This window comes from Plectropomus leopardus, chromosome 3 (assembly GCF_026936395.1).
Source record: "Plectropomus leopardus strain MGB_pleo_1.0 chromosome 3, ASM2693639v1, whole genome shotgun sequence".
Classification (NCBI taxonomy): domain Eukaryota; kingdom Metazoa; phylum Chordata; class Actinopteri; order Perciformes; family Serranidae; genus Plectropomus; species Plectropomus leopardus.
In genome coordinates this window covers 5117501-5131829 of record NC_142178.1, presented here as the reverse complement: position 1 = coordinate 5131829, position 14329 = coordinate 5117501, and the positions used below count along the sequence as shown (strand labels likewise).

Here is a 14329-nt window from a genome sequence, read left to right as displayed (position 1 = left end):
TGTTCACAAATATGATGTTTGATTTTCTCTATATCATCCATCCCTACAATAGTGTTGCCCATACATATACACTTCCAGGGCAGCCCGCCCAGTTAAATTGAGACCCGCCCAGGAAGATAAAATCTGAATTCTACTGACTATGGTGGGCCGCCATAGTCTCAGTGGAGCTGGACTGTTAATTAAGAGCCCTATTAAAACACTGTTGAGTTATTTGTAGCGCAGTAGCGGCAGCAACATGCAGCAGGACGTCAGGCACATTAAAAGTGAAACTGAACAATGACCCTAAAAACAAAAAATCATGACACGTACTATTTTATAATTCAATAAAATCTGCAATTTGTCTGCAGATACTAGCTTAGTGTTGATTGCTGTTGGTGTGCACTGGATGTTGGCGAATAACAAAGATGACCATTGTCAATATATCATTTGTGAATTTTTAAAACTCATATCTGGTTAGCATCAGCATCTGTCAGGCTACAATGATTATTTAGGATTTTTACATGATTTTTGCATCAATGCGATTAAGGATTTGTGAGGTATATTATTTGATAAATGCTCCTAAAAATACATTCCCACCTGGTTATTTTATCAATAAACTTTCCTAATCAGTTTTCAATAAAGTTTCCTATAGATTGTAAAACAGGAAGTCCATCTTGAGCAGGGCTAATTTCATACCTATGATTTATAATTTGCATGTATCCCTGGTCTTTTCTTTGTTTCACCAGTCTACAAAGAAAGAGGCACTTACAAAAACAAAATATTTTATTCAATTTGTTCATTAAGATTATCATACATTTTTGCATTGAAACAAGCTTCATTTTGGTATGGTGAGTCGTGTGTGTCCGTTTTGACGAGGATCTTGATTGAATACGTCGAATGCTTCCATACTCAAAAGAGACACTTGGTTGTTGACTTCAAGAAATGTACGTTTGCCTTGAATTTGTGGGATGAGATCTGAGCAACGGTTGCATTATTTATTTAGTTTTTCTTTTAAAAAAAGGAAGACTGCTTTGAAAAAAAGAGAGATGGAGACATTAGAAACGATACAAACAAGATCCGGCAGGCCTATGTTCAGAGAAGAGGTCAGGCATGTGTTTGAGAAGCACTTTTTGGTTGAGCTTTGAGGCAATGTTTGAGATGGCCTTGCTGGTGATGAGCCCATATGTCTGTCGATGTGGTTTCGTCTGTTGTGTGTGTGTGTGTGTGTGTGTGTGTGTGTGTTTGTGTTTGTGTTTTTTTTTGTGTTTGTGTGTGTGTGTGTGTGTGTGTGTGTGTGTGTGTGTGTGTGTGTGTGTGTGTGTGTGTAGGAAGCAAACGGATATGTATAAGAAGCAATGAACTGTATATGAGGAAATGTTCTTGCAGCTGCTGTGTGTGTGTGTGTGTGTGTGTGTGTGTGTGTGTGTGTGTGTGTGTGTGTGTGTGTGTGTGTGTGTGTGTGTGTGTGTGTGTGTGTGTGTGTGTGTGTTGATGTGGGTTTTTTTGTGCTCAGAAGGAGAAGTATTTGGTGAACCACTCCTGTTTTAGCCCCTCTGTCCCCCTCTGCTCCAGATACGGGCCCCTACAAAACACACAAGAAACACACACACACGCGCGCATCGTTAATTTATCTTTAAGGTACAGTTCAGAGCATTGTGCTTCTCCTGAAACTAGAGAAAAACTGAGCAGGAAACAATTGCTCCTGTGAGGTAAAAGCTGCGCACTAGTAAGTCAGATGCATTTATTTCAATTGACTATTTTCAGGATAACACCCCACAGTCACAGTCAAGTGTTCCAAATAAGGCCAGTAAACTCGAGAGACCAATCAATGGAAAGGTTAAACCTATTATGACATCAGCATCAATGCCAGTACTCTCAAAGTGATACCGATACCAACTGAATACTTGATTTTTACCCTACATTTTTTGATACCCAGCATGCAAATGGAAGCAATCAACTGTGTAAAATGCCATCAGACTCCACACACGTGTAGAGTCTGGTGCTATTTAAGTGTAGAGTCGAAACATTTTGGTGGTATCCTGGCAAGCTGAAGTGCCAACTCTCAAATTCCCAACAACACAGACTGTATGGGATGTGGCTGCTAAGGTAGTTGGTCAATCCGTGTTTGGCTGTGAGAAAAATAAAGCCTATAAGTCTTTTTTTCCTTGGATTTGGGTACGAAGGGATCAAATTCAGGCATCCTTTGACTGAAGAAGTTACATTACTACTTAGTTCGAGGTTAATTCTTGGTTAAATATATATATATATGTATGTGAGTGTGTACAAACCCATATATGAATGTTGTCAACACAAGACAACTACGCTTCACAATGCCAAGCGTCCCAAAAAGATTTCTATGGATTATATCTCTTTGGATTTTTTTTCCCTTTTATGTTTTATTTTTTCACTTTATTTATTTTATCACACACACTTGAAAGATATTTAGAATTTTATAGGCCTTGCATAGTTTTTTCAATTTGACTTTATATTATTATTATATTATTATACCTAATAGGCCAACATAATATTGAATTAAAGTGTGAGGATATAATGCATTTTGCAGAGTTGGGAGACTCAAGTCGTGTAAGTAGCAAATTTGAGGACTTGCAACTTGCTTGTTTAAGATTGAAAAGAGACTTAACTTGACTTTGAATTGGTATTCGTGACTTGAGACTTGACTTAGACATGAGACAGGCATTTGTTTCAAATTGAATTAGTATTTTTCTAAATATTAAACAGTTACATTTTGTCTTTGAAACATGATTGGGTGATTTCTTGTGCATTGCATGCAAACCTGACAATCTACTGGGACGCTGCGGACCAGCAGAGGCCAATGCATGAGACAGCTTTCATGGAGGAGGCTAGTCCAAAAAATAGGCTATTAATATTTGAATGTTAGGGTTAGCCTATGTTGCCGATGACTGTAATAAAAAGTGAAAATTCTTATAAAAGGTCTGCAGTTCAAAAAATCAATGACACAAACTGCTACAACGTCAAATGTCATCTGTCAGTGCAAACCCCACAAAGGAATGTACAGGAATGTGTCTTTTTTTAGCAAACTTATTAGCTTTTCAGCTAATTTATTAGCTCGGCTGGTCAACTGCTAGCTAACATTAGCTGGCTGCAGCTGTTTTCGTTCATGCTGAAAACAAAACTCAACTTTTCATCTGTTTGATTTAAATGTAGCAACTGGGGTAGATCATCAGAATTTCATGACTTCACTTGTGACTCGGTTGACTTATAACAGGGACTCGGCTTGACTTTCTTGACTCTAAGCAAAGTAACTTGAGACTTGCTTATGACTTACAAAATGTGTGTCTTTTTGTGTTTTTAATTTCTAATTTGAATGCAAGATATTTTTATTGTGACTTTTGTGTTGTATTTTCAAGGTTTACACTTGTTGATTCCTTGATTATGTGGGCATGTTTTTGGTTTTAGGAAATGGTGGTATCTTATCCAAAAGAGGGCAGTGTGCAGAAATGTCAGTCATTCATCAGAGGGTGTGTTTTTTTCTATTCTCTTCTTTTTTTTTTTCTTTTTTAAATATTTTTTTGGCATTTTAGCCTTTTATTGGACAGGACAGATCAACAGCGTGAAAGGGGGAGAGAGAGGAGAGAGAGTGGGTATGACATGCAGCAAAGGGCCTTGAGTGGGAGCTGAACCTGAGGCCACTGTGGCGAGGACACTGCCTTTATTCATGGGGCGCCTGCTTTATCCACTCAGCCACCGATGCCCCCTGTTCTCTTCTTTATAGAATTGTAACACCACAAATAGGAGAATTTTTAAAATGTTCCTACCTGATTGAATGGGCCTGCAGGTATGCATGTGGCTCCTGGCAGGATGGTGACACGTAACGGATGCCTGTCTGTGGCGAGGGGCAGACGGGAAGTGGGGCGGTGGGCGCCGGGGTGGGAGGGATGCAGGAGGTCCGGGATCTGGTGGAGCGAGGGAGGGAGGGGGAGGAATGTTGGCTGAGGGAGAGGGAGGTGTGCTTGTGTGGAAGAGAGGAGGTGGAGTAGTGGGGGGAGGTCTGAGGTTGGGAGGTGGACTGGTGGGGGAGGGTGGAGGAGTGCTGATGGACGGAGGACGAGGAGGAAGACGAGGAGGAGGAGTGGGGTATGAAGATGCTCCTGTCGTAACTGCCGGCGCTGGAGATGCTGGTGACACGAGGAGGAGACTCCACACCCTTCCTCTGTTGGAAAGACAAATGAGCAGCATAGTTTATGTTGGTGTTATAATACTCAAAATGTTGTTTCTTCCGAATTTGTCCATTTCATTTAATGATGACTTAAATAACTAGCATTGCTGCTTTGTGGTTTTTATGCCTCTGCAAACCAGGCAATTTGCAACCACAGTTTATATCCACGGCTGTGAAAATGTGGAAAATGTGTAGATCTCTACAGTCAGCACAGTTTTGAGGTGGGCACCCAAGATAAGTGTTACCAATTCAGTATCTGACCAAATGTCTCCCCTTCTGTTCCTGAGATATGGTGTTAACATTGAAATTGACCTTTGACCTTTTGCATATAAAATTAAATTTAATTTAATTAAAAATTAAAAGTCATTTGTGTGAAATTTTATCAAAATAAGCACATGAATTCATGAGTTATTGCCAAAAACATGTTTTGTGAGGTCACAGTGACCTTTGACCACCAAATTCTAATCAGTCCAAGTGGATGCTTGTGCTAAATTTGAATAAATTCCCTCTAGGTGGTCTTGGGATAATGCATTTGCAAGAACACAAGATCACACTGACCTTGACCTTTGACCTATAACCACCAAAATCTAATCACTTTATTGTTGAGTCCAAATGAGCGTTTGTGCCAAATTTGAAAAACTCTCTCTACCTTCTTGAGATATTACATTACAGACAATGAAATAGATACAAGGTCACAGTGACCTTGACCTTTGACCACTAAATTCTAATCCATCTAATTGTTGACTCCAAGAGGAACCAAATTTTCAAATTTGAAGAAATTGCCTCAAGGTGTTCTTGAGACTTTGTGTCCATTGGAATGGAATAGACAAACTGAAAACATAATGCCTCTGGCCACAGCTGTCACAATCACAGAGGTATGAAAATCCACATGATGAAACATCTGTTATTTATCTTGGCACCTTCATCTAACAAGAAACACTGTTACACAGGTGTTTTCATTCAAAATAATGAGGCGGCTGATATTCTATATTTTTCTCCTTGTATCCATCGCACTAAAAAGTGTTGTCTGTGACTGATTTCTCTGTGAAGCCTTAACCCCTAAGTGTTGTCCAAAAAACTGTTCTAAGCACATCAGTGTGCACGGTGGTATAAGTATAGACAGTGCAGGCGGTGCGACTGCATTTGGACCCATACTGTATAGCGGCTCATGGTGCAAGCCAAACCCATGGGGTGGCAAGAGGGCCCCTGGTAGAACTGTCTTAAAATTGTAGCAAAAAGACATAATTGAGGAGTTGTATGTGTATATATATATACTTTTTTTTGCAGCATGATTAAAGTTGGACTGCACATTTAAGGATGAATATAAGCCAATATCTTGATCTGAGTCAGTTGTCATATATGCAACAATACATACTATCAATTCCAGTTGATATACTTTTCCTCAAATGTGCAATCCAATTTCTATCACGATGCAAAAAAAAAAAGAAACAACAGTATTAACTAAATTATAACAAAACTAAAAGCTTATTCTACATATACTATAAAAAAAAACTATCAACAAACTATTAAAATCTATTCAATCAAATCAATATTTATATTATTATATATCAATATACTTTTTTTCTTGGGTATTTATATAATGTAGAGAATACAATGATGATAGCTTTAAATGATCTAGCTTTAATGTGTGTATGTTGCTGTCCAATCTTAGTTCTCTATTTGATCACGTGACAAGATGACAAGACTTTGGCTCAGTGAAGGGACAAATCTGTCACCACTGACGAGCTGAGGACACCTATAGGCAAGCCCTGCGAGCAGTCACACAATTTAAACACTAAAGTGGTTGCAAGAAAAGAAGAGCAGGAGAAGGCTGCTCCCTAAATGAAATTCTTTCTCTCTTTTTTTTGACAAACAGTTACCAGCGCACGGACAAGCCCTTCTCACTGTCTCAGTGTGTCAACTAACATGTAGCAGGTAAGCTAACGTTAGCAGCAAGCTTGCTAACACTGGTCTAAATAATTGTGATGTTTGACTGGTATGTCAGATGTACATTTTAAGACAAGGCAGAGATATAATTATGTTGGCTAAATTGTAGGCTGCTAATAAATTAATGTCTCTACCAGGTGGATAACCAGCCTGTGAGTTATTATGGAAAACTAACTAATAGCCAAGTAGATGCTAGCTGTTCCTAGCATTAGATAACCGTTATATTTACATATTTTTGGTTTCAGGTTTAACCAGTCAGAGACAGAAGCATTCAAATAGGTGAGTACACGTGCCTTTTCAGGGGGGATTTGGGGTATCTGCTGGGCTGCTGTGCCTCTGTTTGTTGTTACTATTTTGTTACTATTTTGGACTTAGGTTGCTGCTGAGTACCTGTGTCATTGGGTGTGTGTGTGTGTGTGTGTGTGTGTGTGTGTGTGTGTGTGTGTGTGTGTGTGTGTACTTTTGTGGGTAAACTGTGCGCGTGCTGCTGTAAATGGCCAGTTTTCGGGACATGGTGCTGTTTGTTTATAAGTATTGCGGCTCTCTTCAATCTTTTTTACTATAATCTCTTGCCTTCATGTGGAGGAGTGCAGTTGTCGTGAGGTTGTTGTAGTAAAAATGCCTGAAAAATCTTCGGTCATTTCAACAGACTGTGAAATGTTCAGCTGCTCTGCTCTCAGCTGCTTGTTGTCACGTTAGTGAACTTTGACTGTCACAGCACTCCCCATGCTTTCTGATCACTTTCTCTATGGCTTCTATACTCTGCAAATACAATAGCTGAAGTAACACAGTCCCACTGTAAAATCCAACACATGGCTGGTACTGTATATATACAGCTAATTGTGCATGCATATCTAAGTGTATATGAGTGTGTGTGCTTCGTAACTATCGAGCCCAAGGGCCCGTTATAGTAACCTGCACTGGGGCGTCTTATTGCCACCGAGTGTGCCGCATTGTCACACTGTTTGACATGTTCCCTCTTCATGATGATAATGGGCATGGCAGTTTATTTTAATTCAGTTTCTCATACACTATCCTGCCCTATTTCTATAAATACGAACTAGAGGAATAAAAGTGTATTAATCCACGGCTGAAAATAGTCCCCAACAAATGTATTCTTTTTTACTTGTGATCAGCTGTTTTAGGAAATTACCCCTTTTTTTGTTCAACACTGCTCCACAGCCACACTTCCATAACATAGTGATGTGTGCATTCAAAAGAGAATTAAAGCAGATATTTAAAAAGTAATGCAAAAGTTACTTTCCTGAGTAACTACTCTCTATTACATTCAGTAATTGGTAATGTAACTGAATTACTTTTGAGAAAATGAATTGTAACTAATTATTGATTTTCAGTAAGGGATGGACAGAAACAGATACTCTGCCCAAAATATTCCCTGTAAGTAGAAAACAATCACCCACTGTCTGCTGTCAAATGTTTACAGATTCATGGAGAACAGTAGCTGTGGTGAAACTGAATTTATATCAGTAACAATGTTATTCTGAACATGAAGTTTCAAAACTTTCCTTGAAACTTTTGAAAACAATCCTGCAGCATAATAAGCCGTATGTTCACTCTATATTATGGCCAAAACATGGTTAAATAAATCATTGAGAGTAGGTGTATATTTAGCCATATTTCAAGCACAATAGTCATCAGAGAAGCAGGTACACCAGTGCTTTACTCCCACCCTCAAAACTTCATAGCCATCAAAGTCCAAGCTGACCACAGCATCCATGAGCTGTCAAAAAATACATTAAAAGGTGTTTAGCAACCATCTTTCAAGTCTGCAGAAGGTGTGTTCAGTATTAAAAAGAATATAATTTCAAATAGTCAGTCAACAGCATGCATGTTTAAATACCACAGTATGCTTAGATTTACCAGACCAGATTGTATGTGATCACTTATCCATAACTGACATTAGGGGTGTAAATAGACTGTGCAGGCAGTGTAGTAGCACTGAGGCCTATGGGATTGGGAGAGAGAGCAGCGCCTTCAGCAATATGTTGGGCTCTGGCAAGTGATTCAGATTGCCATGTTGGAGATATGCATGTGTTCAAAGAGGGGCTCATGCTGAATTTAAAACGCTGCCATTTAGTATATGTCGTTTTTGCATTTCATGTGAAGCGTCTTTGAGTACCTAGAAAAGTGCTATATAAGCCCTGTCTGATATTATTATTATTATTATTATAATTGTTGTTGTTGTTTTTATTTTTAATATTATTATTATATTGTATGCCCTCTCTGTCATGATTTTATTTTTTCCCCTTAAAAAAGTCAGTAGCAGTCTTTAATTTATTCAATTATATGCTTGTTCTACATACAAACAAGAAGTAAACTATGGAAAACTATTCATTTAATAATTTGAAGATTTTTTTAAAAATATTTTGTCAATTACTGATATGCAGTGATGGTTGCGGAGTAATATATACTGTATGTTTATATGGTGTCTGTTACCAAGTCTATTTTTGATCATGTAACTAGCATGCACTAATGGCCAGTTAATGCACACACAGTTAATGCACACTGGATGCTCAGTCACAGCTTTATGATTTGTGTGTGTGTGTGTGTGTGTGTGTGTGTGTGTGTGTGCGTGCCTGCGTGTGATACCTGAGCAAATTGGCCTGATTTCTTTTTTTCTTTGCAAAAACATGAGATGAAACCAGTGAGCAACAAAAGAAAATTAAAAAACAAAAACCAACAAGGAAATTACCTTAAAAGTGTTAACATAATACATAAATATATTTCTGTAACATGAAATGAAACAGTGAAATATACAATTATAATTACTATATATGTAGTTTTTAGTTAGTATTTTTCCCAGGTTTCAAGGGTTTAAATGCTTGTGAAAGGCATCTGAATGCTGCACAACAAGACTGATGTAGATCCAGGTTTCAAAGGGTTAAGATTAATGTCCAGTGTCAAATGTATGCTTCAAGATTACATCATTAAACATAGTTTTATTTTGAAGGGACCAAACTTTCATTTTTAAAGAAAATCATGCAAAGCTTCATCTTTATAAGCCAAGTTATTATTGCATTAATTTGATGGTATTAGTTGTAAATACAGGCAGTGTGGTGGACACGTCTGAAGGCCGATGTGCGATGTAAGAAGTGTGTCAGAGAGAAGTTGGCTGCGGCCCAGTGAGCACTTCTGGCTGGGAGGATGCTCGCTTTGACGAATACAATACGTGCACGAGCAGAACAGACCGACTCACCCTCATGGTCGGCGTGACGCTCCCGGGGCGAGACTTGCTGTCACGATGCCTGAGGGTGCTGTTGTCCCCGGCAACAGGGGGGTGGAGCTGCAGCTGATGCCTCTCTTCCTGGAGGGAAGGAGGACGAGGAGGAAGGACTTTGAGTGGCCTCGTTCACAGTTGGTGTTGTTGTTGTGTTGGAGTTGTGTCTGGAGGGTGTACTTGTTTGCTACGTCGCCTCATGCCACACAGATGGTAGATACAGCGCTCTGGCAGAGGACACTTTGAAAAATGTTCTCCTACGCGTCTCTAACCACACATGATTAATGAAAACGCTGTCCTCGTTTGATTTGAGCGACTCGCTCATTGTGCTGCGATCAAAAGCAGCACAACGAGCGAGTAAGTGGACCTTGAGTTGAGATCAAATGAAGATATTAAACCCTGTTACGCTGGCAACACGAGCCTCTCCAGCTCAAATTAGGAAAAACTTCCGTTTCCAAGGTCAGGAATGAACTGCCAAGTAATTTAGTAAGAAACCTTTGAACTAAATATTTATTTATATGTATTTAAAGAGTATTAACAGGGACAAATGAAAACTGAGAAACTGTTGGGTACAGTCAGTCACACATATGCAAAATATCATTATCTCTATCTATCTATCTATATATCTATATCTATATATATATATAAACTTTTTAATTTATGTTTATTTCCTTCTTTTTGTGCTTTTATTGCTTTTATTGCTTAAGCTGTTATTGTTTTTGGTCTATTTCTTTGTATTATTTTATATTGACTTTTTCATCTTGCATCTTGCATTTGTCCTCTGGTTTTAGTTTTATTTGGCTGGGCAGCAACAGTGGAGCTAGCACTTATATTGGGCGATTAATCAGCTATTGGCTTTTTTTGGTACCAAACCATCGTTATTATATCGGCCTTTTTAAAATCCACTATTGGTTGACCGCGAGTCTATTGAGTCTTTGAAAATGGGTCACAAATATAAAGTTTATTGTTTTTATTTAAGAATACATAATTTCCTAAAATAGCTTGTCATGATCCTGGGTATTCTGTTACAGTGTGGACAGTTCAGCGAGAGAGTGACAGGAAAGAGGGAGAGAGAATGGGGATGACACGCAGCAAAGGGCCGCAGGTTGGAATCAAACGTGGGCCTCTGCAAAGACCTCAGCCTACGTGGAGTGGACACTCTCACTGAGCTAGAGGCCGCCCCACTCCTCAGTTTTTCACTTTGGGTTTTGTCACTACATTTAAAAAAAATATATTTTCATAACTGATAAATTTCACTTTTTCTTTGAACTCCTGTTAACCTTTTTTCTTTGTTTGTTCTGCATTTGGATCCACATCCTGTACTTATCAGTGACACAGCTGGGTACTGTAGGTTTTAGCAAACATAACTAAAACATAACAGGAGTGAACAGGGAACTATTTTCAGCTGCAGATTTGGTGCCTTTGTGGGTATTTTTGGCATCAAGGTCGTATCTGTGGGGTTGACTTAAAATAAACCACAGTCTCCATGTTCTTCATAATGTAGGAACATGTCAGTGATGTGTTTTTTACTTTTTATGGACAACAATGGAGGTTTGCGGCACAGAGGATTAACCCTTTGAAACCTGGTTCAACATTAGTTTTCTTGTGCTGCATTCAGACACCTTTCACAAGCTATTTGACCCTTCAAAAACTGAGGCCAACTTGGCAAGAATTGTCTAACAAATTGCAAGAAATTAGTAAAAAGGGAAAATAAAATTAGTTTTAAAAAAGAGGGGAGGATTAATAAAAATAATCCAAAAAAGAGGGAAATGTCCAGAAATGTCCATTCTAATAATTTAATATTTTAAATTTTTAAAATATATATATATAATAAAAAAATGTAAATCAAATGCTTTAAACAATCCTGCAGTTTTTACTTTTTAAATTTTTTTCCCTTTTATGAACTAACATTTTAAGGGATGGGTAATGGCTAACCAACAGCCACTGTCTTCCCTGCAAATTGATGTTTCTTAACTTTTTCTTTTTCCCCCCCTTATTTTCAGCTGATTGTCTTGTAACTTTCTAAAGGATTTTTAGCAAATTCTTGGGCCATGTCTTGTTAAGTTGCTAGTTGCCTTTTCCCTTGTTTTTGAAAGACATGAAACCAATTTGCTCCGGTTTCAGAGGGTTACTATATTAGTCTTTGACAACAACATTAGTTAATGTGATCAATTCATTGTCGGTTTTGGTCTTTTTTGGGGCTTTTTATTGACAATAACAAAAATAAAAAATATTACTAGAAAAATCCTTTATCAGAAGAGCAGTACCACAACTTACCAAGTGAGCCTCAGAGTGTGTGTGTGTGTGTGTCTGTGTGTGTGTGTGTGCTCCCTCACCACCAATCGTTTGATGAGCTGGTCTCTCTCAGTCAGTCTCTCCTGAAGTCTCCCCAGCTGCAGGTCGTCACACCGCGGCTCCCTCCTCCTGCACCGTTCCTCCCGCTCGCGCAGTCTGCAGTTAAATCATATACACAAACACACACTTTTCTCACATACCCGCCCTTCATTTCAAACTTTGCGTTCTTCTGCACCTCCACGCATGTGTCCTCTACTCACTCGTTCTCCAAGGCCACGATGCGAGCCTGCAGGTGCGTCTGGGCGCTGCTGTACTCCGACACCAAACTCTGCATCTCCTTCTTGTGCTTCCTCCGGATCTCCTCCACCTCCTCTCTCCTCTTGTCCTCCTCTCGCTCCTTCTTCTTCTCCTCGTCCATCTCTTCCTCTTTGACATCTTCCTCCTTTTTCTCCTCCCAGTGTTTCTGCGACTCCTCCAGTTTCTCCATCTCTATCCGCAGTTTCTCCACTTCCTCCTTCAGACGTTGTGCTTCTTCTTCCAGCTGGGCGTCTCTCTTCTTCCGTATATCAACGCTTTCCTCCTCTTTCTCCTCGGCTTCGGGATTCTCCTGCACTGACCTGATAAGGGACGGCAGATACAAGAGGGGGACGGAGATAATGGGAGAAATAATGGAAAGGAATCGTGGAAAAGGGACGTTTATAACAATAAAACAATTATGATAAAGGAGGATCTTGAAAATGGCTGAATCATCACTGATGAAAATACTGCTGCTAATTTGACCCACTTTTTACTCTACTTTGTATAATTTCTGTTAGAGTTTTCATATAGTCCGGAACACAAAAGAAGTATGTACATGTGCAATACATAACAATACTAATTTTAACCTGGATATGTACAACCTTTTAGATATACTTTTTATCATATTGTATAAACCACAGTTTCTTTAGTGGGATTTTTTTCTTAATCTTTTGTCATTACATTAACGTATAATCATCAGGGATAACAATACAAAACTGCTGAAATTAAAATGCCAAATTTAGCCGGTTCAGACAGTTATTAAAAGCTTGTGTTTTCTGCTTTTAAAGGACTGTTCTGCTTTGTAAAATCTGATCTTGATCTTACTTAAAATAATCTTGGAAATGGATGGCCTTGAAAAAGGAAAGTAAATATAAAATTCAAATTGTCAAGTTATCTTAAAATGTATCTGTATCTATTTAATTGTGTGAAGTTGTTGGAACTTAAAAATGACAAGTGAAATGACCTAGTTCTTTCTAAGTGTTAGAAACTTAATTAGGAGATCTGCTAGTTCTGTTTTGTTGACATGTTTAAGAAAATAAAATATGACTGACTAGTTTGTAACCGGCAGAATGCAGATATACAGCACAGTAAACTTGCTTTACTGAAGTTGCAAAAACTAAGAAAGATTGATTTCATTAAACTTGTCATTTTAAGTTGCAGCAGCTTCACTATTAGATGTGAAGTAAACATGAATTAAGACTTAGGTATATTTTGACTAGTTATATTGACTTACATTTTCAAGGCGATCTGTTTCCTAGATTTCTTTAACTAAAATCAACTCCTCAGATTTTACGATGTAGGTGTACACGATGTAGGAAAATTGAAAACTACATGACAAGATCAATTCCTCTCTCGTGCTGGTGTGCTAAATATGAAGCTTGAGCCATAAACAGTTAGCTTAGCTTGTCATAAATAAGCCTACTGTAAGCAAGTGGAAACAGCTAGCCTATTTATGCTACTTAGCTCAAAGTTCAAAAATACACTCACTAGCACTTCGAAAGCTCTAATTAACACATTATATTCACTGGGGTAATGTACCAAGCCCTGCCATCATGTGTTAATTTGTAAACTTAAGTGGTGTTAGTGGGTATATCCTGTTACATTTGGACAGAGCCAGCTGTTTCCCACTGTTTCCAGTTTGTATGCTAAGCTAAGCTAACTGGATGCTGGCTGTTATTTTATATTGCCATACAGACATGAGAGGGGTTTTACTGATCCTCTCATCAAGCTATTGGCAAAGCTCCTGCTTTCAGTTCTGATTAATGAATTAAGATTTATTAGCAACTATTTTGGTAATCAGTTAATAATTTCAACCATTGACCATTTCCAGCTTCTGAAATTGAGGAGGATTTCATGCTTTTATTTGTGATTTATTACTGAATACCTTAATACCTGCTGATTGGACAACACTGGGTCATATGTTTCTATGGTCCTGTCTCTTGATATGAAATAACATTTTAGGGGATGGCTAAGGGCTAACTTTGCATTTCAAATTGCAAAACATGGAAGAAATATGGACTTTTCAAATGCAGTTTGGATGGTAAAAATCTGATCAGCCACAGTGAAGATAAAATAAATTCAAGAGCACAGTCTTCCCCGCAAATTTGATGACATCAGTAGATATAAGCTGTGGGTGGATGATTTCAGCATGTTTACCTGCAGGGAAACATACACTGAACACTTGACCCATGACAAAAACATTGCAGAGAACATCAAATCCTTTGAAAGGTTTTAAAGGAACTCTGAGTGAAATTGAGAGCTATTAAGTTGTTTGGACTTATTCTCAACATGGAGGTGGCTGAGCCGGCGGACAGCAGCTAACAGTGCTTACTCCATAAAAAGCGTAAAACAACAGTAACTGTGTTAACAGAGGT

At 38.5% G+C, this 14329-nt stretch overlaps 1 protein-coding gene across 4 annotated transcripts in view; it reads right to left on the bottom strand.

Annotated features, from left to right (window-relative positions):
* Nucleotides 1-1397: 1397 nt before the first annotated feature.
* fam184b (family with sequence similarity 184 member B) overlaps nucleotides 1398-14329 on the bottom strand; it is a 37149-nt gene continuing 24217 nt past the window's right edge. The window contains exons 14-18 of one of the 4 annotated variants that reach the window (XM_042485975.2): nucleotides 11918-12274; nucleotides 11699-11825; nucleotides 9342-9449; nucleotides 3777-4171; nucleotides 1398-1561 (exon numbers count right to left, since the gene is read on the bottom strand). In XM_042485975.2, coding sequence (XP_042341909.2) covers nucleotides 1489-1561; nucleotides 3777-4171; nucleotides 9342-9449; nucleotides 11699-11825; nucleotides 11918-12274 — 1060 coding nt within the window. In that variant the 3' untranslated portion in view covers nucleotides 1398-1488. The remainder of the gene's footprint in view (nucleotides 1562-3776; nucleotides 4172-9341; nucleotides 9450-11698; nucleotides 11826-11917; nucleotides 12275-14329) is intronic. The other 3 variants (XM_042485976.2, XM_042485977.2, XM_088075409.1) reach the window with 3 other exon arrangements.